At 38.1% G+C, this 22,385-nt stretch overlaps 1 protein-coding gene across 1 annotated transcript in view; it reads left to right on the forward strand.

Moving 5' to 3' along the window:
• Positions 1 to 22,385, forward strand: part of LOC133424563 (collagen alpha-1(VII) chain-like) — a 155,884-nt gene that overhangs the window by 122,447 nt on the left and 11,052 nt on the right. The window contains 28 exon segments of the mRNA XM_061715238.1: positions 547 to 600; positions 699 to 753; positions 874 to 903; positions 1,001 to 1,061; positions 1,214 to 1,229; positions 1,486 to 1,551; positions 1,553 to 1,579; positions 4,847 to 4,882; positions 6,181 to 6,207; positions 7,241 to 7,300; positions 7,630 to 7,755; positions 9,051 to 9,122; positions 10,017 to 10,052; positions 10,619 to 10,678; positions 10,763 to 10,807; positions 10,889 to 10,924; positions 14,261 to 14,296; positions 14,409 to 14,465; positions 16,604 to 16,675; positions 17,199 to 17,270; positions 17,344 to 17,379; positions 17,464 to 17,544; positions 17,628 to 17,681; positions 17,773 to 17,826; positions 17,911 to 17,973; positions 18,052 to 18,114; positions 18,218 to 18,334; positions 21,728 to 21,805. Of these exon segments, the coding sequence (XP_061571222.1) occupies positions 547 to 600; positions 699 to 753; positions 874 to 903; positions 1,001 to 1,061; positions 1,214 to 1,229; positions 1,486 to 1,551; positions 1,553 to 1,579; positions 4,847 to 4,882; positions 6,181 to 6,207; positions 7,241 to 7,300; positions 7,630 to 7,755; positions 9,051 to 9,122; positions 10,017 to 10,052; positions 10,619 to 10,678; positions 10,763 to 10,807; positions 10,889 to 10,924; positions 14,261 to 14,296; positions 14,409 to 14,465; positions 16,604 to 16,675; positions 17,199 to 17,270; positions 17,344 to 17,379; positions 17,464 to 17,544; positions 17,628 to 17,681; positions 17,773 to 17,826; positions 17,911 to 17,973; positions 18,052 to 18,114; positions 18,218 to 18,334; positions 21,728 to 21,805 (1,590 nt within the window).

The raw sequence follows: 22,385 nt of genomic DNA on the forward strand, positions 1-22,385 counted from the left end.
ATTATTATAGTGGCTAAGTTATGAGTTTTTGACGCGCAAGTTACTGTTTGTTACTGTCAGTTTGTAAAAGCATGTTTTTAAACGCTGCTTTAACAGTGTTTTAATGGTGTTTTCATTATTTTTAACAGTATTTTGACGGCGAGTATTTAACCGTGTTTTCTAGTATTTAACGTAAATTTGAGTATTTAAAGCGACACTACGTAACTTTTCCACCTTAATATAATATTTCCAAGCTGAAAGTTACGTTGTGCTGCTTTAAGCATGTTGTTTGCTGTCGCCATGATGACGGAGGTGGCGTAAGTGATGTGAAATTATTATTTTTAGCATAATAATGTAATAATCCGTGTATATATCACGACAACGGATCCCAATTGACTTCGCATAGGTACAATATCCGTGGTGCTCACACGGAATTATACCATTTCCGTGTTGGTGCCACGGAAAATAGTGGTGAGAGGTCGTGGGCATTTCACGGATTTTTGTGAGATCAGGTTGTTATTATTGCTTTGCTAAATTTGCTTGTGGACGTTTTGGGGGGTTTTACAGACGTCTCAACGTCAAATCAGAGTGAAAAGAGGCGCCTACCGGCCTGACTCCATGGTAAGTGCCGCCTAAATTTGGTGAAGAAAGAATAAAAGCTAAATAAATGACGATTACTATTAAATTAAATCACATTCTTAGTAAGTGTTGTATTGTAGGTGTTTCTGCCAGGTGCTCCAGGGAGAAAAAGACCGGCTAAAGACGGCACAAAACGTAACTCTTTTGCTATATTTATATATTATCCCTTAAAAAATTCATGCTTCAAAACATGAAAATGCTATTTCATGGTCCCCGTGGAGTGTGTATGAGATTCTCCGCCCTGTTTGATTTCAGCAACTCTCCTCTGGAGCTCAAGGTTACCGAGTAAGTTTCTGCACAAACGCAGCAGGTTTTTCATATTTCTGGACTAGAAATGATCACAAATACGTGGATTTGTGTTATAAAAATCTGTTTTCTGCAGAACGCACAGCACAAAAATGCCAACCTTCAAATGCTTACAAGAGGAGAGAGACGGAGACACAGTGATGCAGGCGGAGAGGCGTTTGCAGGAACAGGGGGAGGAGGAGGAGGAGGAGGAGAAGAGGGGCAGATTGAGGAGGAATTGGAAACAGAAAAAGAAGAAGTGCTGCAACGTGGAAAAACAGAATTGGACCTTGATCCAGTTTATGAGGAGGAGGAGGAGGAGAGGAGTGGAGACTATTACTGGGAGACGGAGGAAGACGTAGATCGTGAGAGGGGAGGAGAGGATGAGGAGGAGGAGGAGGAGGAGGAGGAGGAGAGCTGGAGCTGGAGAGGCAAAGAGAAAGAGAAGAGAGGCTGGAGATGGAGAGAGAAATGGAGGAGGTACAGAGGGAGAAAGAGGCTGAACGAGAGAGAGAAAGGGAGAAAGAGATGAGAAGGAGAGAACAGGACTGGAGGAGGAGAGAGACATTGAGAGGAGAGAGGGAGGAGTGGGAGAGGAGGAGAGAGGAGATAGAAGGGTACGACGAAGAGACTGGACGGCCTTATCCGTAATTCTCCAAAGTATTTTCTCCTGAAGGTAAGTAACAAAGTAAATCCCCATAATCAAATCCTTGGTGCACAATCATTTATTTTATTATATAACAAATAAAATCCCCTTAGTCGTCTTAAAGTGTCCACAAAGTTCAAATTCATGAATCTTCTCGACTCATTCTCGTGTTTCAGGCCACAAATCTCACTCCAACCCCAGAGAATCGTACCAGGTTATTCCTTTTTACTGCTCTGGAACACCTTGTGGCCTTGCTAAAGGTCTGATTCAAGTATATAATATATAATACCTTATATAATTCCCTTTAGGAATGGGTGATATTTTACCGTTCATGATAAAACCGTCAAAAAAATTCCCATGGTAAGAATTTGTATCTCACGGTAAAAATGATAAATTGAGGAAATGAGAAAGAAAGAAAGAGAAAGAAAGAAAGAAAGAAAGAAAGAAAGAAAGAAAGAAAGAAAGAAGAAGAAAGAAAGAAGAAAGAAAGAAAGAAAGAAAGAAAGAAAGAAAGAAAGAAAGAAAGAAAGAAAGAAAGAAAGAAAGAAAGAAAGAAAGAAAGAAAGAAAGAAAGAAAGAAAGAAAGAAAGAAAGAAAGAAAGAAAGAAAGAAAGAAAGAAATGCGCCAAAAAGAAAGAAAGAAATGAGCCAAAAAGAAAGAAAGAAATGAGCCTGAAAGAAAGAAGAAATGAGCCTGAAAGAAAGAAAGAAATGAGCCTGAAAGAAAGAAAGAAATGAGCCTGAAAGAAAGAAAGAAAGAAAGAAAGAAAGAAATGACCCAAAAAGAAAGAAAGAAATGACCAGAAAGAAGAAAGAAATGAGCCTGAAAGAAAGAAAGAAAGAAAGAAAGAAAGAAAGAAAGAAAGAAAGAAAGAAAGAAAGAAAGAAAGAAAGAAAGAAAGAAAGAAAGAAAGAAAGAAAGAAAGAAAGAAAGAAAGAAAGAAAGAAATTGAGCCTGAAAGAAAGAAAGAAAGAAAGAAAGAAAGAAATGAGCCAGAAAGAAAGAAAGAAAGAAAGAAAGAAAGAAAGAAAGAAAGAAAGAAAGAAAGAAAGAAAGAAAGAAAGAAAGAAAGAAAGAAAGAAATGAGCCAGAAAGAAAGAAAGAAATGAGCCAGAAAGAAAGAAATGAGCCAGAAAGAAAGAAAGAAATGAGCCTGAAAGAAAGAAAGAAATGAGCCTGAAAGAAAGAAAGAAATGAGCCTGAAAGAAAGAAAGAAAGAAAGAAAGAAAGAAAGAAAGAAAGAAATGAGCCAGAAAGAAAGAAAGAAAGAAAGAAAGAAAGAAAGAAAGAAAGAAAGAAAGAAAGAAAGAAAGAAAGAAAGAAAGAAAGAAAGAAAGAAAGAAAGAAAGAAAGAAAGAAAGAAAGAAAGAAAGAAAGAAAGAAAGAAAGAAAGAAAGAAAGAAATGAGCCAGAAAGAAAGAAAGAAATGAGCCAGAAAGAAATGAGCCAGAAAGAAAGAAAGAAATGAGCCTGAAAGAAAGAAAGAAAGAAAGAAAGAAAGAAAGAAAGAAATGAGCCAGAAAGAAAGAAATGAGCCAAAAAGAAAGAAAGAAAGAAAGAAAGAAAGAAAGAAAGAAAGAAAGAAAGAAAGAAAGAAAGAAAGAAAGAAAGAAAGAAAGAAAGAAAGAAAGAAAGAAAGAAAGAAAGAAAGAAAGAAAGAAAGGAGCCAGAAAGAAAGAGAAAGAAAGAAAGAAAGAAAGAAAGAGAAAGATTCCTGTTGATGACACTTTTTGTATTGGTATTTTTTATCGTTATTGGGATAAATGCCAGAAATGATCGTGATACATTTTTTTAGTCCATACCGCCCATCCCTAATACCCTTAGAAATAAGCTTTCAGGAGTTTCTCATATCCAAACTTGAAGCTTCAAGTCAGATCCAAGTTAATTTTCTCTCAATATTTGCAGATTTTAAACCAATTCTCTTCCGTGTGCTTTTTTTGTGAAAGAAGAAAAATCTCTCAACATCAAAAGTTGAACTGTATTATTATTTTTTTCCCGGTTAAATCTCTTCCTGGCCCTCTTACCTGATGTAATGGCCTAATAAATATGCACACCCCAATTGGAATTAATCACCAAGGACGTACACTCCCTCATTACACAGTTTAGTATCTGAATATGATTAAATCTAAAAGTTTGGACTTGTAAAATGTGAATACTAATGAAGTCAGAATGGTAATTCTCCCGAACGTGTTACTTACTGATGAATTTACAATCACTTTTCAACACATACGCTCCAGAAAAAAGGAAGTAGATCAGTTCATTACGCTTATTTTCATAATAAATCAGATTTAGGCCGACTTGCTCAAAGTCAGTCAGTGAAAGTTACTCAGTTAAAGTTAGAAAAGGAGTCAAGAGCGCACGCTAAAATTCAGTAGTCTACATTTTTATTGCAGAAAAATTACATTTATCGTTGTAGGTATTTATCATCTATGATCTAGACCGGGGCTTGGCAACCCGCGGCTCTTTAGCCTAGTGGCTCCTGGAGCTTTTTGAAAAATGTTCAACCTTTTTTTTTCCTTTTTTTCTTTCTTTTTTTTTCCTTCTTTTTTTTCTATTTTTTTATTCTCTTTTCTCTTTTTCTTCTTTTTTGCCTTTTTTTTCTTTTTCTTTTTTCCTTTCCTTTTTAATTTGGAAATTTGACTTTTTTCACAAAATGATGACTATTTCCTTGACATTTCGACTTTGTTGTCAACATTTCGACTTTTTTCTCGAAATTTCGACTTTTTTCTCGAGATTGTACTTCAACATTAATCTCGACATTTCAAATGTTTTTCTCAAAATTTCGACTTTTTTCTCGACATTTCGACTTTTTTCTCGAGATTGTACTTCAACATTAATCTCGACATTTCAAATGTTTTTCTCAAAATTTCGACTTTTTTCTCGACATTTCGACTTTTTTCTTGACATTTCGCCTTTCGCCATTTGCCTTCATTTCTAAGGCTTATACATACAAGACTTTTCATTTTTTGCGGCTCCAGACATATTTGTTTTTTGTGTTTTTTGTCCAATATGGCTCTTTCAACATTTTAAGTTGCCGACCCCTGATCTAGACTATTTTACATGGGGGGCAAAGGGATGGCAGCTGCCCCCCTGTAGATCCGCCCCTGCCTTACATGGGATTATTCGTTCAAAAATAGCTGGCAGTGAGAATGGGTCGAGCTGATCGCCATGATTTTGTTTGTTTTTTTGTTTCCATGTTCAAAATAAGAGTTTTACATGTTCAAAATAAGAGTTTTATAAATGAACGTTGAACAAATGAAATGCTGTAGATTTAATATGCATTCATCTTGCATTAGGGACAACCGGGGGAGAATGGAGGACCAGGACCAAAGGTGACTATATTTTAAACATTTACTGTAAATAAAACAGTTTTAGAAACAAATGCTTTATTAAATGATACACTGGATCTTCAGTTAGACTGGAAAAAAAGCAGGATATTAATTATGATCACATACTTCGCTAAGAAATGCATACTTTTACTTTGGAAAGATGATTCCCCTCCAACTTTCAAGGTTTTTTTTGATCAAATTTCAGTTTTTTTACCATTGGAAAAATTAATTTTGGAAAAATACAACTGTGGTCATATCTTTCAAGAATTTTGGTCTCCATTATTTTCAAAACTGGAGAATTTTTCCAAGGGGGACCAATGAGTATCTCTATTTTCGAACTTGTGCCTTATATGTATGTATGTTTGTATGTATGTATGGATATATATAGTTTGATATCGCTTATTTTTATTTTTATATATATATAATTTTGTTTCCCTTAATGTATGATATTTTTTTTTCTTTCCCCTGGGCAATTATGGGGAGGGTAGGAATGTGGGTAAAATAGAAATCGTGAATGTGAAAATGTGAATTGTGAAAATTATTGTGAAATAAAAAGATATTTAAAAAAAATGAAATGAAGAAACAAATGCTTTTACTTTGAAGGATGGAATCACCTTGGAAAGTGTGAACAGTGTTAAAGGTCGGGATTTAAGCCTGTTATTTGTGACATGACCGTCCATCGACTGGTTGTAACGCGCCAGAGTGATTCATGGGAGGCCGACTTGCAAACTTTTCCTCTTATCTTCACTCGTGACTGATCAGAGTGTGAGATAACGTCAGATGTAAATGAGAGAGTTTTGTTTAATCTTTTATTTTAAATGAAACGCATCCGTCTCTGATGACGACAAGTCATGGATGTTATCTCACAGATTACACCGAACCATTATTGTCATCACCGTGGAGCTCGAAGCTGGAATGACAGTCGCCGCATGAAACATGTCATCAGTTCATAAAAATCTCATGTCTGCTCTGCTGCCCATCCCTGTTGCATCAGTGCATGACATCAGAGCTGGGGGGGGCGTCTGCTCGTCTCGCTCGTCTCCCTCGTCTCCCCCGTCTCCCTCGTCTCCCCCGTCTCGCCTGTCAGCAAAGCCATTTGAGTCCTGGCCTTTGATGTCCCCTCTGCTCTATTTCTGTTCTACTGTGAGACACTATATTAAAGCAGCCATTAATAATTCCCCTTGTTAAATATGCTGACAAGTCCTGATTTTTTTCTCTTCAAATTCCTCTGAGTTTGCTAATTTGGGCTTCATCTTTTTAACTCTGATTCTTTCCCTTTTTTTTTTTTATTCATTTTTCAGGGTGAAATTGGTGAAAGGGGACAAAAGGTAAAGACTAAGTTAAGATCTGTACAGTCTCTTGCCAAAAACCACTTAATTTATCACTCCTTGCAATTTATAGTATGTTTTTTGTTTTGTTTTTGTCTTTGTTTTTTTGTCTTTGCTTCTTGTCTAGATACCTCTGTTACTTGTCCAATATATCCATTCTTTTTCAACGTTTGAATCCAAATTATTAGTTTTTTTTTTGCATAAAACCTGAGTCGAGGTTCATAAAAGTTTAGGCATAATAAGCCTTGGCTTCAGCCTATACCTTTTCAGTGCCATTTAAAATATTGGACTATTTTTTATGTTGTATTATGTTGTATCCAAATGGACCGAAATAAAAACTCTAAATCAAAATCAATCTGGAAAAGATAAGGTGCAGATATTCACTGCAAAAACTCAAAAACTTAATGAGAATATTTGTCTTATTTCTAGTTAAAATGTCTCATTTTTAGTCAAAGAAAATCTCATTACACTTAAAACTAGACTGATTACTAGAAAAATAACTTATTTGACAATTTTCACCTGTTTCAGGTAGATTTTCACTTGAAATAAGTAGAAAAATCTGCCAATGGAACAAGATTTATCTTCTCATTACAAGCAAAAATATCTTGTTCCATAGGCAAATTTTTTCTACTTATTTTAAGTGAAAATTTACTTGAAACAGGTGAAAATTGAAAAGACTCATCACTGGAAAAAACAACAATTTTCACTTGTTTCAAGTAGATTTTCACTTAAAATAAGTAGAAAAATCTGCCAGTGGAACAAGATTTTTTTTGCTTGTAATGAGAAGATAAATCTTGTTCCATTGGCAGATTTTTCTACTTATTTCAAGTGAAAATTTACTTGAAAAAGGTGAAAATGGTCAAATAACAAGTTACTTTTCTGGTAATGACTCTTGTTTTAAGTGTAATGATATTTTTTGACAAAAATGAGACATTTTAACTAGAAATAAGACAAATATTCCAGGTAAGATTTTGAGTTTTTGCAGTGTGTTATTCTAAGTTAAGTTTTTTGTGTGTTGTGTTTTGTTTTTCAGGGAGAACCAGGACTCGGGCACCGAGGGCCCGAGGGCCAGGCCGGTCCTCCGGGACAGAAGGTGAACTCAGTTCACTATAAACATTACACAGAAACGAAGACCAAAAACATTTCTAGGAAATCAATTAATTCCTTTGATAACGTTCACTTTGATAGACGTTGTTTCTCATTACAGCTTTAATTTGGGAGAACTTAATTGGCCCAATGACTCACTCAGTAATTTGAAGTTGTGTTGAGGCGGTTAATTCGGCGACGGCGAGAATGACTTGAATCGCAAGCAATTATTCAAATGGAAATAACAAAAGAGCTGAATAATGACACGACGTGGAAGAAGTTATCCACAGCGATGTGTTTGTCCTGCTGACTGTGTTCATGTCTCTACTCCCCCAGGGTGAGCCGGGGGAATCGGGGCCTCCCGGACCTCAGGGCATCCAGGGTATCCGTGGTAACCTAGGGATGCAGGGATTAACGGGAATCAGGGGTCTTTCTGGGGATCCTGGAGTCCCAGGGAGAGAAGTACGTCATCAGCATCTGTTTTTATCTGAATATATACCTAGATCAGGGGTTGGCAAACCAAAATGTTGAAAGAGCCATATTGGACCAAAAACACAAAAAACGAATATGTCTGGAGCCGCAAAAAAATGAAAAGTCTTGTATAAGCCTTAGAATAAAGGCAACACATGTTGCATGTTTCTATATTAGTTATAACTGGGTCCTCGGCTGCAAATGTCTTTCCACGTTACTCTTTTTGTTATTGGACAACTTCTCGCAACAGAGCAAACATTCAGGCAATGAATGCAAATGATTCGCTCCAAGAAACGTTGAATCCTCTACGGAAGAGTATCAGGGCCAAGATTTTTTTTTATTTTGCACTTCGAGAAAAAAGTCAAAATGTTGAGAAAAAAGTCGAAATGTTGAGATTAATGTTGAAATACAATTTCAAGAATAAAGTCGAAATTTCGCCTTTTTTCTCAACATTTCAACTTTATTCACAAAATTTTGACTTTTTTCTCAACATTTCGACTTTTTTCTCGAAATTGTACTTCAACATTATTGTCGACATTTTGACTTTTTTCTCAAAATTGTATTTCAACATTAATCTCGAAATTTCAACTTTTTTCTCATCATTTTGACTTTTTTCTCGAAATTTCTACTTTTTTCTTGACATTTCAACTTTTTTTCAACATTTCAACTGTTTCTTGAAATTGTATTTCAACATTAATCTCCAAATTTCAACTTTTTTCTCGACATTTCAACTTTTTTCTCATCATTTCGACTTTTTTCTCAAAATCTCGACTTTTTTTTCCGACATTTCAACTTTTTTCTTGACATTTCAACTTTTTTCTTGACATTTTGACTTTTTTCTCGACATTTTGACTTTTTTCTCGACATTTTGACTTTTTTCTCGACATTTAAACTTTTTTCTCAACATTTCGACTTTTTTCTCAAAGTGCACAATAAAAAGAATCTTCCCCTCTCAAATATTTTTCTCCTGCATGGCCCTGATACTCTTCCGTACAAATTTTCGTTAACAGAAATGTTGAAATATAATATTTATTCTACACATTTTTACAGCATTAGAAAACGTTACGAATGTTTGTGTCATGTTTGTCCTACAGAAACCATGTTAAAACAAAACATATATTTCCCTCCATCATCTATTTCCATTTTCAAACATTTTTGAAAAAGCTCCAGGGGCCACTAGGGCGGCGCTAAAGAGCTGCATGGTTGCCGAGCCCGGACTAGATGAATGTGATTTACGTGCCATTAGGGTCATTAAAACGATGTGTGGTGTGTTGATGTTGATACAGGGTGAACGGGGCAAAAGAGGGAAGAACGGATCTCCTGGAACTCCAGGGCATCAAGGCCAACCAGGACCTGATGTATGAATTATCTGACATATCATTCCTGTCTTTTATCTTTTTGTGTTTGCTCTGGTAGATAAAGAACACTACTGAACATTACTGAAATACGTAATACTGAAATATGTAATGTCGTCATCTTTAAAAAAAATGTTTTTATTGATTACTAAAAGTGTTTTCTCTTTAAGAATTTATCTCATCTCACTCTCTGTCCCACAATTGTTGCATAACCTAATGCATCTGAATTTAAGTGATAAGTGTTACAAAGGCCATTAAGGACGCAAAAGACAGAAGAAGAAAAAAAGGAAATAAATGAAACAGAATACCAAATTAAACCTTGCCGTCACTCAAATCTCAAATCAGTAGATTATGAGAGAATAGATAAACAAACAGTGGGCATTACAGTAACTGAATGATGATCATACAAACACATTGTACCTTATCCATCTTTTCCCACTTTCTTAGACATTACTCCTGTTTCAATCTCTTTTTTACATATCTTTAATTCAACTTTTTTTTTTAAATGAACAATGAAGAATTCAAATGTTGTAGCAAGAACCAAGGGAATCTTTATAATATATTACTATTTAGATAAAGTCTGCTTTCAATGGTGACACGAATTCAACCCAGTGTTTCCAGAAATTCTTAAATTTGTCCAATTCTGATCTAAGCAAGAAAGTCAACTTTTCCATCATGTAAATGTAAATCTTCCCTTTTAGGCGACTCTGTTTTCAGCCACTTCCTGGTGATGTCTTTTTTACTCGCCACTAACATCGTCCCAAGTATATATTTGTCCCCCGAATTTGTTATTTCTTGGTTCATATTAATAAAAGTAAATGGAAATTCCACTTTCAAGATTTTTCTTCATGCATTTCTGTAAACTAAAACTGTTTTCATGCCACTTCAACCAACCAGGGTGTTCCTGGAGAGCCTGGAGTCAGAGGAGAAAAGGTAAGAACTAATGAGTTTGCACTGCAAAAACTCAAAATCTTACCAGGAATATTTGTCTTATTTCTAGTTAACATGTCTCATTTTTTAAAATCTCATTACACTTAAAACAAGAGTCATTACTCAGAAAAATAACATGTTATTTGACCATTTTCACCTGTTTCAAGTAAATTTTCACTTGAAATAAGTAGAAAAATCTGCCAGTGGAACAAGATTTATCTTCTCATTACAAGCAAAAAAATCTTGTTCCACTGGCAGATTGTTCTACTTATTTTAAGTGAAAATCTACTTGAAACAGGTGAAAATTGTTGTTTTTTTCCAGTGATGAGTCTTGTTTTAAGTGTAATGAGATTTCTTTTTACTAAAAATTAGACATTTTAACTAGAAATAAGACAAATATTCTTGTTAAGATTTTGAGTTTTAGCAGTGTGGCGTCTCAGGTTGAGTTTGGTTGGGTTTTTTTCGTGTCCCTGTTGTTGTTTTTGTTTCGCAACTTCCAAAATGGTCATATAAAACAAAAGAAACAAGAAAAACAACCCGTCTTCATCATGCCTGTGTCTTTCCACCAGGGTGAGAGTATTCCTGGGGAGCCCGGTGCGCGGGGGCTGCCCGGCCTCTCGGGGAGACGGGTGAGTGTTTTAATATCTGCTGTACAATCGATCAAACATTTACTTATAATATACACAGCGTCACAAAATAACGTTTCTTTTCAGGGTGAAAAGGGACCTCCGGGTGCTAAAGGAGCTCCTGGTGTTATTGTGAGCAACTTCTCAAAGCTCTGACTTTAATATCTGATTAAGAAAAATCTATTAGATTTTAACTTTTTACTGCCTTTCTAGGGTCCAAAAGGCTTACGAGGCTTCAGAGGTGGAAAGGTAAGATATAACTTCACATGAGTTCAGATTATGTTTTCACTTTCATCAGGTGCATCCATGGGCTACATCACCTAGGGAGGTTAGGAGCTGCAGCGAGCCGTGGAGGCATCAGGTCAGTCTTCATGGTTAAAACATGACGAACTGACTTGATGGAAAAAAACATGATCAATTACTTTTCTAAGTGCAGCCGAGAGGTGGAGGGGATCTGATTCGGTACAGTGTTAATTTTGACAACAAATTCTTATTTAGTCTTAGTCTTTTGAATAACACACCATTTAGTTTTGGTCATATTTTAGTCATCTGAAATTTTTTAGTCTTAGTCTAGTTTTAGTCGACTAAATATCATAAGAGTTTTAGTTTTAGTCTTTTAGTCTTAGTAGAGCAAATATTAGCAGATTTTAGTCAACTAAATGTTTTTCCAGAATTTCCAGTCATTGGAAGTACAGTATACAGCAATCTGTTATTTAATGGTATTAAGATTTGAATATGCATTACAGACACAGTTGTAATATGAAACATGTATTTTTTTTTATTCTGAATCATGAACACATGACCATGGCTTTTCCACAAAAGATAATCAAACGTAAAATAAGCATAAAGCTTGCTCTCCCTGAAAAATGTTCATGCTCATGCATTACATTCTTTCAAGCTTAAGTATAATGTTCTTGAAATAGAATATTGTAGTGTATTGGCATCTGGTGAGGGTGGGAAACATCTGGGAACAGCTACTGCCCCCTCGACCCGACCCCGGATAAGTGGTAGAAGATGGATGGATGGATGGATGGAAGACTTTTTCTTTTGTTTTAAGTTTTTAGGTTTATTCATCTCGAGGACTTAAACATAACGCTATTATTTACTCAAAAGATGTCTTAAGAATCTGTGGAAACACATGATTAAGTGTGATGATGGACTGGACAGGCCAACTATTTAGACGACATTTAGACGCTGAAATGCACGACAGCAATTCCTCATTCATGCACTTAAAAAAGTCAAGATCATTATACTTACTAAGCAAGGCAAGTTTATTTGTATAGCACAATTCAACACAAGGTAATTCAAAGTGCTTTACATCAACATTAAAAGCGGCAAGACACAATTAAACAGTAAATAACAAATAAAATGATAAGAAAAGAGGTCAAATAAGCACAAGTTGTTAAAAAGTAAGGGCAGTAGAGTACAGCAGGTAAGTATTTAATTTAAGAGTACGCTTCAGTAAACAGTAATGTTTCATGTAATGTACTACTTTAAGTTTAAGTAACTTCACAAAAATTGAGTAAACACAACTATTCAGTTAATACAGACTAACTTGGCTAATTTAAGTTGGAAACACGTTTATTATACTTCCTATTCTTCAGTTTAAACAACTTCACAAAGTTAAGTAAATACAATTAGGTTTAAAGTAAACTTAAGTAAATATGAAGTAAACTTGACTTATGATTATTAGTTGTACGTACTAACCTTTTTAAGTGCAGTCGCTTTCCTAGGTTCTTTAAAGCAGCACAATGTAACTTTCAGCTTTTGTTGAGTTTGGCGGCTCCTTTGGACAAAATCGGTAGTGCTTTACCAGAAAGAACACTACATTTCCCATGAGCACCAGCGCGTACTGCCGGAAAACTCCTGTCCCAGTCGCATGCATTTGTTTTGATATTAAGTGAGAGAAGACGGGACGGACTTTCAAAACTACTTTTCTGTCTCTCTTGCGCGTAAACGCGTAAGTCGTCGACAGCTGTTTTGGCTCTTTCAGAACTGCCGGATGTGGCTGAAGGGTAAAGCAAGGCGATCAACGCTCAGACTTTAACGTTGGGGGAGCAGAGCCGTAAGCTGGATGCGATTCCCGAACAGAATCGCAGGCTGGCGGCGGTCTTTGAGCTCATTGGCAAGATGGATAAGACCTTGGAGAAGTTGAAAGCTTGGCTTGGCGGAAATTGATCACAAATTCGTCTGTCTGGAGTCGCCATTGATGAACCAGAGACTGAAGGCAGACGGAAAATTACTGAGGCTGCCTGTTTTTGCAATATAATTGTTGATTCTATAATCTGGCCTTGACAGGGCGGTTTTGGCCGATCGCTCTGGTCACAATCTTCCTGGTGGAATGTAAACAAGATGACTCTGCCCCCACTAACCCTCCCCTCTCCCACGAACACCTGCGGACCCTGTTTTCAGAACTGTACCGAGCCGACTGATAACATCAAGGACATTGGCTGAGAGCAGCTCTGAGCGAAGTTCACGTACTCATCGCTACACATACACTTACTGATAACCACACCTCCCTCAACTCAACACCTTCCTCGGCTCTCCCTTCTTATCAGCCCCCCCCAACAGTCTCCGGGTTTCGATTGCGCCACGAAGCCGCGGCCCTCACTTGGATGTGCTGTGCCGGGACCCCCCACACACACCCACATGCAAGTTGTTTTGTTGTGTGTATGTAGCTGAGGTGTTTTTTTGCACCTTGACACTAGGTATTAATACACAGTGTGAAGATACCTTTTTTTTCCCTCCTCCTCCATCCCAGTGTCATCCTTCCTCTAAAAAATGGCGTCCGTATTAATATTGCCATCGGTGTGAACCGGAGTCAAGTTCTCTCGTCTGATTTATGTCTGCCTTGGCAATAAAGCTTTTTCTGATTCTGATTCTGATTCTGATAACAGCTCCGCGCTTAGCTCACCACCAACCAGAGCTCTGCGCTCCACATCCAGCCCAGCTTTCGTCTCGACTACGAATCGGGAAGGAGGGGGAAGTGACGTATGCCATAAAGCAGTCAAAGCCGTAAAAATGTGTAGTTTTTTAGTGTGGAAGGGTTCCAAGCATGCACCTCGAAGTTACATAGTGCCAGTGAAGGCGATACAGACCCTTCAGACCATGACAGAGGTTCATTAAACCTGTTGGAAGTTGATGTACCATCACAATGACTCTGGAAATATTATATTAAGGTGGAAAAGTTACATAGTGCTGCTTTAAAGTCAGCTCAACCTGTCAGATCTTAGTGCCGAAGTGTCAGTTGAAGAGTTTGATGTGTCTTTAGACGTGCTGTCGGCCGCACCGTCATCCGTTGTCTCTCATCTACTGAAATGTCACGACTGAGGTGTCGTTGACTGCGTCAGTCGTTCAGGAAACTCATTCCTGTCAAACATCATGAACCCCGGGGTCGTGCGTTGGCCATGACCTCCTGACACGTGTCCCGCGGCGAGGATTCAGCTGGACGGGGTCACGCTGCTCAGTAGCTGCAGCAGCGGGACAGAGAGATGGATGAACTAATCTCTGTTGACATCTGAAGGTGAAACGATCTCCTCGGGGGGACGATTTCACCACTCTGCTTCTCCTTCTTCTTCTTCCCAGGGAGATCGAGGGTTACCTGGAGTCAGAGGAGAGCGGGTATGACGATGAAATATTTAGACACTGCCCTCTATTTGCACCGGATGAGCTCAGATTTAGATCTGGTATGAATTCCTGTTTTGATTTGTGTCTTTAATTCATAATTGTGCAGGGAAGTGTTCTTGAGATTCACGGACCTCGAGGGTCCAAGGGCGCCAAAGGCGAAGTGGTGAGTTTCTATTCAATTTGTTGTCTTTTTTTTTTCTTGTTGCACTTAATAATATCTAGAAAACCTTCATCTGCTTAATTATTGAATTTATCTGTATTTATTCCCCTTGACCCTGCAAAGGATAAAACAGGTTTAAAAAATGGATAGAAATGGAATCTGTATTTATTTAATTTTTAAATCCTTGCCATGATGTCCCGAATTTTAATGTTTAATGCTGGTATTATCAAAATGTCTTCATTTGGTCCAAGATAAACAACTTTAAAACAATCGAAAGCAAAAAGCTTGAATGCTACGTTTGGAATTGAAAATAAATTCTTTGATAATTACTATGATTATCTTAACGTAGGAAATATATTAAAATAAATAAATAAAAAATATAATAAATAAATAAGAAATAAATAAATCTGGACACGCGTACAAAGGGCCCTCGTGTCCAAGAGTCCAACTTTTTTAACTAGTGTACAATCAAAACCACCATGCAATTATTTGTCAAAGCACAGTTTTATTTCATGTAATACCACTTAGAGGAAACAAAAAAAATGTTTAACTTTCCTCCACCAATAAGCATCACTCAGTGCAGTTTCCTGCACATCTAAATGGAACTATTGGCAACAATCTAACTGAAGATTAAACTGGAGTTTCCCAGAAATTCAGGTGTTCATGCGCGAGAAGAGAATCAATTATTGAGTGAGGTGCGTTCGACTCCGCGATGCTAGGTTTTGCATTGGCGTTCTTCCGGTTCCTTCTTTGTTCTTCGTCTTCTTCTTCCCCTACTGTGTTGATATTCTGGTTTTCTTGGTTTCGTCACTTCCAGAAGGAGGAGTCCCGGGACAGTCAGTAGCTTGGCTAATCGTGGGTTGGTATACATGCTGGAATAATTCGAATTAGGACCCATTATCTGGCACTAATAACTCGATCTCAGGAGCTTCAGTTCGTTTCTACTACAGCCCTGAATCTAAGGTGTATACATGGGTTTTAAAACTTCAATATCGGTCGGATTAAGGCAGTGTTTCTCAATCCTGGTCCTCGTGTTCCCTGTCCTGCATGTTTTAGATGTTTCCCTTCACCAACACACCTGATTCTAATTAAAGGTCCTCATTAGCTTGTCACCAAGGTCTGCACAACTCTGTTGATGACACAGGTACTTTTATCACGGTGTGCTGAAGCAGGATAGCATCTAAAACATCAGGACAGGGGCCCACGAGGACCAGGATTGAAAAACACTGGATTAAGGCAACAATTTGACTTTTTGTCAGTGCATGTAAACGTACTGAGTGATGCCGAGTTTGATTTCAGCCCAACTGGGCGGGTTGATAAAACTTTGGCTGCTTTCCCTGTTTTTTACAAAATATTTAGGAAAAATTATTTAAAAAAAAAAAAAGTAATGTAATGTAATCAATTCTCAATTTAATTCTAGTCCTTGTTCGGAGCCTGAACTTTTTTTGGCTATTTAGTGGTTGTGGCAGGGTGGAGAGGCTGATTGGGCACAGGTGTGCCCAATCAGCCTCTCCACCCTGCCACAATTCATAAAGAGCAGCTGCACACCAGCAAGAGGTCTGCTGGGAGAGGGCTCTGCTGAAGGTTCTGCTGGTGCACGTGTGTCTGGGTGAAATAAAGGAGTTCCTGCACTAAACCCTGTGTCCTCTGTCCTGTCGGGTGACCCCCGTAGCACTAGCCTTGCTATAGTGGTGTTGTGAGGCTTAATTTTCATATGACTTGAAATGTATTTTCCATTTAATAATTTATGGTTTTAACCTATAGAATGTATGATTTGAGCTGGTTTTTCATTATTTCGGTGGTTTTTACATCGGGCTTGTGCTGGAACCTGTCAACCAGATCTGGCAACCTCGACCTCAACACTGGATTTTATTAGTAGCATAGTCTTGAGACAAGGCAAGCAAATGTGGGTAAATGGCCCTGAATCTAAGGTGTATACATGGATTTTAAAACTTCAATATCGGTTGTATTAAGGCAACAATTTGACTTTTTGTCAGTGCATGTAAACGTACTGAGTGATGCCGAGTTTCTTCGTGATCCTACAAGCAACCAACAAGCGTATGTTACTGGAAACACCCCCTCCTGGGTGGAGGTGATAATGAAGTTAAAAAGAGAGGAAATAAATACAGTTTTTATTCCAGGGTGAGCGAGCTCCACCCGGCTTTGACGGGGACAAAGGAGAAAAGGGGGAGGACGGTCCCCCTGGTACCAAGGTACGCATCCTTATTCACAGAAGACGAAGAGTCTCAAGCAATGAATATTTCTACCTCTATAATCTGATGTTACACTGCAAAAACTCAAAATCTTACCAGGAATATTTGTCTTATTTCTAGTTAAAATGTCTAATTTTTGTCAAAAATCTCATTACACTTAAAACAAGAGTCATTACTCAGAAAAATAACTTGTTATTTGACAATTTTCACCTGTTTCAAGTAGATTTTCACTTGAAATAAGTAGAAAAATCTGCCAGTGGGACAAGATTTATCTTCTCATTACAAGCAAAAAAAATCTTGTTCCACTGGCAGATTTTTCTACTTATTTTAAGTGAAAATCTTCTTGAAACAGGTGAAAATTGTTGTTTTTTCCAGTGATGAGTCTTGTTTTAAGTGTAATGAGGTTTTTTTTTACTAAAAATGAGACATTTTAACTAGAAATAAGACAAATATTCTTGTTAAGATTTTGAGTTTTTGCAGTGTGTACATTTATCTACATTCATATGTGATTGTATTTCTGCAGGGTATCAAGGGGGATGCCGGCACTAAGGGCGCCCTGGGGCGGTTCGGTGCACGCGGACCAGGGGGTCAGAAGGTGAGCAGCATCGGTTTATACCTGACTTATTTCTCGTCAGAACAGTTGATGAAATGGTGGTGTTGTTTCCCAGGGGGATCCAGGAGAGCCGGGACTCAACGGAGTGATGGTAAAGCACCAAAAAACACTATTTTGGAGTTGAAAATGAGCAGTTTGACGTTATTAAAGCAGTCGTGGTTTGATTTGACGTTAGGGCCGAAACGGAGATAATGGAAAGGATGGAGACAAAGGGGACAAAGGTGAACTGGGGCTGCAAGGCCAGCAGGGCCAGCAGGTACGATGAGTAACAGGTTTATATTGATGATGATGCACCTAATTTTGTGTTTTCATGTTAGTATCTCTCTGTTTTTGTTCCAGGGGGATCCAGGAGAACCCGGCTCACCAGGAGCCCAAGGGGTAAAAGGAGAAAAGGTGGACGCGGTTATTAAATCTTCCTTTTGACACAGTTATGACCTTTTTTCTTTTCATTTCCAACTAGCTGTCGTGTTTCTTGTATGTACAGGGTTTCAGGGGTTTTCCTGGACGCAGCGGGAGTCCCGGTGAAGTGGGAGAAATGGTAAATCAGCTTCTTATACGGTCAAAGATGATCATGTTACTGTAGACGTCCGTCTAATCTATCCTGGGTTTCTGATAAAACCAGGGAGATGGAGGTTTATCCGGCAGCCCAGGAATCCCGGGGCTGAACGGACTCACGGGACGCAAGGTAAATGTTCAGATTAGCACACGTTTCTACTTTAATCTCCCAAAAACACTTTTTATTCTTCATAATCTGATTATCTAGGGTGATAAAGGCGTTGGGGGGATCGATGGCTCTGATGGGGATCCAGGACAGAAAGGGGAAAAGGTTTGTTAATGAAAAACTTTTGAATTCAGTGTAATGTGGTTTTTATTTACTTTTTATTTTATTTATTTTATTTCATGCTGCACACAATATCTGTCTACTTCAGGGTGCAGGAGGTTTCCCGGGTTTCCCGGGATTTAAAGGGTCAGTGGGGAGTCCAGGACGGGATGGAGATGACGGACCCCCTGGACCGCCTGGTCCCCGTGGAGGAATAGGACCTAAGGTACGGTAAATCCTCAGAACAACGGGCCTGGATTAACTGTTTATAGAGAGAGTTCATATGCACTGCAAAAACTCATTTCTTAGAAACTTAAAAAGCCTTGTTTCAAACTTTTTTGCTGGTTTTAAGAGTTCTAGTCAAGAACATCTTTCTTACTCCATTGGATAGATATTTTTGCTCATAATAAAACAAATTTGACTAGATGGAGGAATATTAGGCTTATTTCTAGCAGGTCTGGTTTTGCAGTGTAGGACACGGGTCCTTAAAGTCTTAAATTCAATATTCCTAAAATAAGGCCTTTAAATGTTTTTAATTTGTCTTAAATCTCAATCCAAGAGTCTTAATTTTTTTATCTTAATTTTCATTAAAACATTTTCTTACACTTTGAAAAGGAAAAGTATATTTCATGGTTTTGAGAAGAAATAAACAAGATTTATCTTCTCATTACAAGCAAAAAAATATTGTTCCATTGGCAGATTTCTTCTACTTATTTTAAGTGAAAATTTACTTGAAACAGGTGAAAATTGTCAAATAACGAGTTATTTTTCTGGTAATGACTCTTGTTTTAAATTGAATGAGAGTTTTTGACTAAAAATGAGACATTTTAACTAGAAATAAGACAAATATTCTTGTTAAGATTCTGAGTTATTGCAGTGTTACCGGTTGTTAGACGCGCGCTTGCTTGACAACTCCTCAGTCAGTTTTGCTAGGTTGAGTTGGTTTCAGCCCAACTGGGCGGTTTGATAAAACTTTGGTTGCTTTTCCTGGTTTTTACAAAACATTAAGAAAAATTATTCAAAAAAAAGTTTCCATTATTGCAGAAAAAAGTAGAAACTTGCACAATAAACTCACTGATATTTTATTTGCTTTAATCTACTCAATTTAATTCTAGTCTTTGTTCGGAGCCTGAACTTTTTTTGGCTATTTAGTGGTATTGTGAAGCTTAATTTGCTTACGACTTGAAATTTATTCTGCATGTAATAATTGATGGTTTGAACATAGAGAATGTCTAATTCGGGGTGTTTTTTCATTATTTCGGCGGGTTTTACATCGCTTTTGTGCTGGAACCTGTCAGCCAGATCTGGCAACCTCGACCTCAACGCTGGATTTCTTAGTAGTATTAAGAGAGTGGTGTTAAGTGAGTTTAAATATGCACAGCTGATGTTTTTTGTGTGTGTTATTTTAATAAAATCCTATTCTTTCACTGTGACTTAGTTCTGAGGTTTTGTTCAGCTAAAGCCTGAACGAAGGTCACTGTTCTCACCCAATGAGATTGACACTACAGCAATAGTGACTTGTCAAATAAACATAAAATTGCATTAATTGGGGGTGAAAATTTGGGTCTAGAGCCCTCTATAATCTTTCTATGTGACTTAATTCTAGAGATATGGAGTTTTTTGTGCAAAAAATTACTTTGAAAATTAAATTTGACCTTCAACATGACCTTGAAATAGGAAATTTAACTCAGAATTGAATTCCTAGCACAAAGAAAGTAGAGAAAGTGACAATATACAACAATCTAGGACTAAGAGAAGCTGAGATATGACCTTTGGTCTTTTCGGCGGGAGCCATTTTGAATTTTCCGCAAACCGGCTACTATGGGGCGTCCCAATTTGTTTGCTGTGGTTTTTGAAAACCTTATGTCCATAACTAACACCATGCCAAATATCAAAAACTTGTCACCAAGTGCGAGATTTTCATGAATTCCTTCCCAGCTATAGCATAGTCTTGAGACAAGGCAAGCAAATGTGGGTAAATGGCTGAAAAATTCAATTTTCTCTGGACATTGGGTTACATTGGGTTCAAAGTGTCTTTTTGGTCTAAAATTTAGTTTGAAAATGGTATTAAAAAGTCTTAAATTTAACTTGGTAAAGCCTGTAGACACCCTGAAGACTTGTCTTGATACATATCGAGTTACGAGTCTGGACTGTAAACTGTTATAGGTGGAAATGTCACTTGGTGCAGGATACTTCCACTAAAACGTCTCTTCCATCACCACAATCTCCCGGAGATGTAACGGTTCGTCATCAAGACAGAGCTGCATAAACGTAAATAGAGTCTCTCTCTCAGGAGCTCTGACTGAATTTTTACCGCGTAAAAACCCGACTGAAGTACTGAAGACGTGACAGAGCACGATGACAGCGAGCGGAGCTTGATTACAGTCATCACCGCCTCCCTGCGAGAGACTGGCGGCCGGCGCTGGCAGCGGACGCTGCAGAGACATATCCCCAATTAACAGTTCTATTTCCGTCTGCAGCTTTCAAGTAATATCTTACTCAATTACATCCTTTCAGCCGCGATTACCAGCCTCCCCGTGTTGACCGGGGCTCGTTTGAAACCTCTAATGAGGATATTCCAATCCAAGGATGGGCCTAATTGACCTGTCGTTCATTCTGTTTAAAAGTTATCGATTCGATGCGCCGTCGTGGATTGTTTTAGCAGTTGCAGCGATGCGATATTTAAAAACAAATAGAAATTAAAGCTGCAAGCAGCGATGAACGGGCCCTCGCACCCTTGTGCACGTTCAGGCTGCAGTGGAAGCTTGTATGACTTGATGTAGATTCTTCAGGCCTGGACATTTAGCGGATGAAACAACAACGACTCTCTCTACCAAACCATTCAAATGTTATGGCAGAAAGTAGGAACTATCAGATATGGACCAATCAGAAAAAGGAGCGGGGATAATTTGCACCAATTATGGTCATGGACTCAAAACCGAGTCCGATGACACCACCCACGAGTCTTTATGTCAAACCATTCAAAAGTTATGGCAAAAAGTAGGAACTATCAAATATGGACCAATCAGATGAAGGGTGGGTGCGCTTTTTGGCGTCTATCGTCACCTGGGTAACGCTTTTGACTGAGAAAAGTAATGCCCATCGTGGCAGGATGGAGACGCACATTTTGATGTATAACACACCTGGGTGCACGTTACGGTTCGGGCAAAGAAACGGCCGAAGAAATGGAATAAATTGCGCCAAAATTACACGATTAATTCAAAATGGCCGACTTCCTGTTGGTTTCGGCCATGGTGCCAAGAGACTTTTCTTTAAGTTGCGACATGATACAGGTGTGTACCGATTTTCGTGCATATACGTGAAACCGTTTTGTGGGGCTTGAGGCACAAAGTTTTCTAGGGGGCGCTGTTGAGCCATTAGGACACGCCCATTAATGCAAACCATTAAATATCACATTTTTCGCCAGGCCTGGTTTGGTGCAAAATTTGGTGACTTTTGGGGCACGTTTAGGGGGGCAAAAAGGCCCTCATTCCGTCGGAAAGAAGGAGGAAAAAATAAATAAATTCCTACGGATACAATAGGGCCTTCGCACTGTCAGTGCTCGGGCCCTAAAAAGAAGAAACCCCTGTGTGATTGCCCTCTGATTTGTGTTAAACAGGGGGAGAGAGGCAGGAGAAGCAGGCCGAGGCTGTGCCAGAAAGGAACATCCGGCACCCCGGGGCTGAGAGGAGACCCGGTGAGATTCATATGTCCACACACACTGTTCACCTGTACACTCACTCTGTAGGTGTTTACAGATCTGGCAACCGTTAACGTCTGAGTCTCAGGACGCTCTGGTTCTCCAAGACACCGACACAATCTGGACTATGGAAACATTGGAACAGATGTTTGCATGTATTTTAATGTGTGACCTGTAATTTTTATGTATTTTTATGTATTTTATATGGAACCTTTTGAGTCAATAATAATAATAATAGTATTCAATCACCCACAAGGAAAAAGCAAGAACTGGTTATATATTAGAACAGAGGTCCTGGCTGTCCAACACAGCTGGGTTCAACCTAATCGGCCTTTTCATGTTAGATTACATTAGATTAGAGTTCTTCATTGTCGCTGAAAGAGTCCAGTGAAATTGGCAATGCAGCTCTCGTGTGCAAAGAAAATCTTACAATAAAACAATAAAATAATTTAAAATACATGAGAATATTACAGCACGCCAGCAAACAAGTCAGACGAAACCTATTCTTTATGTTTCATATTTTTTTATTGATGCAAAAGTAAAAAAGGCACTTACATATGCCATGACACATTGGTGA

The sequence above is a fragment of the Cololabis saira genome, chromosome 23 (genome assembly GCF_033807715.1).
Source record: "Cololabis saira isolate AMF1-May2022 chromosome 23, fColSai1.1, whole genome shotgun sequence".
Taxonomy (NCBI): domain Eukaryota; kingdom Metazoa; phylum Chordata; class Actinopteri; order Beloniformes; family Belonidae; genus Cololabis; species Cololabis saira.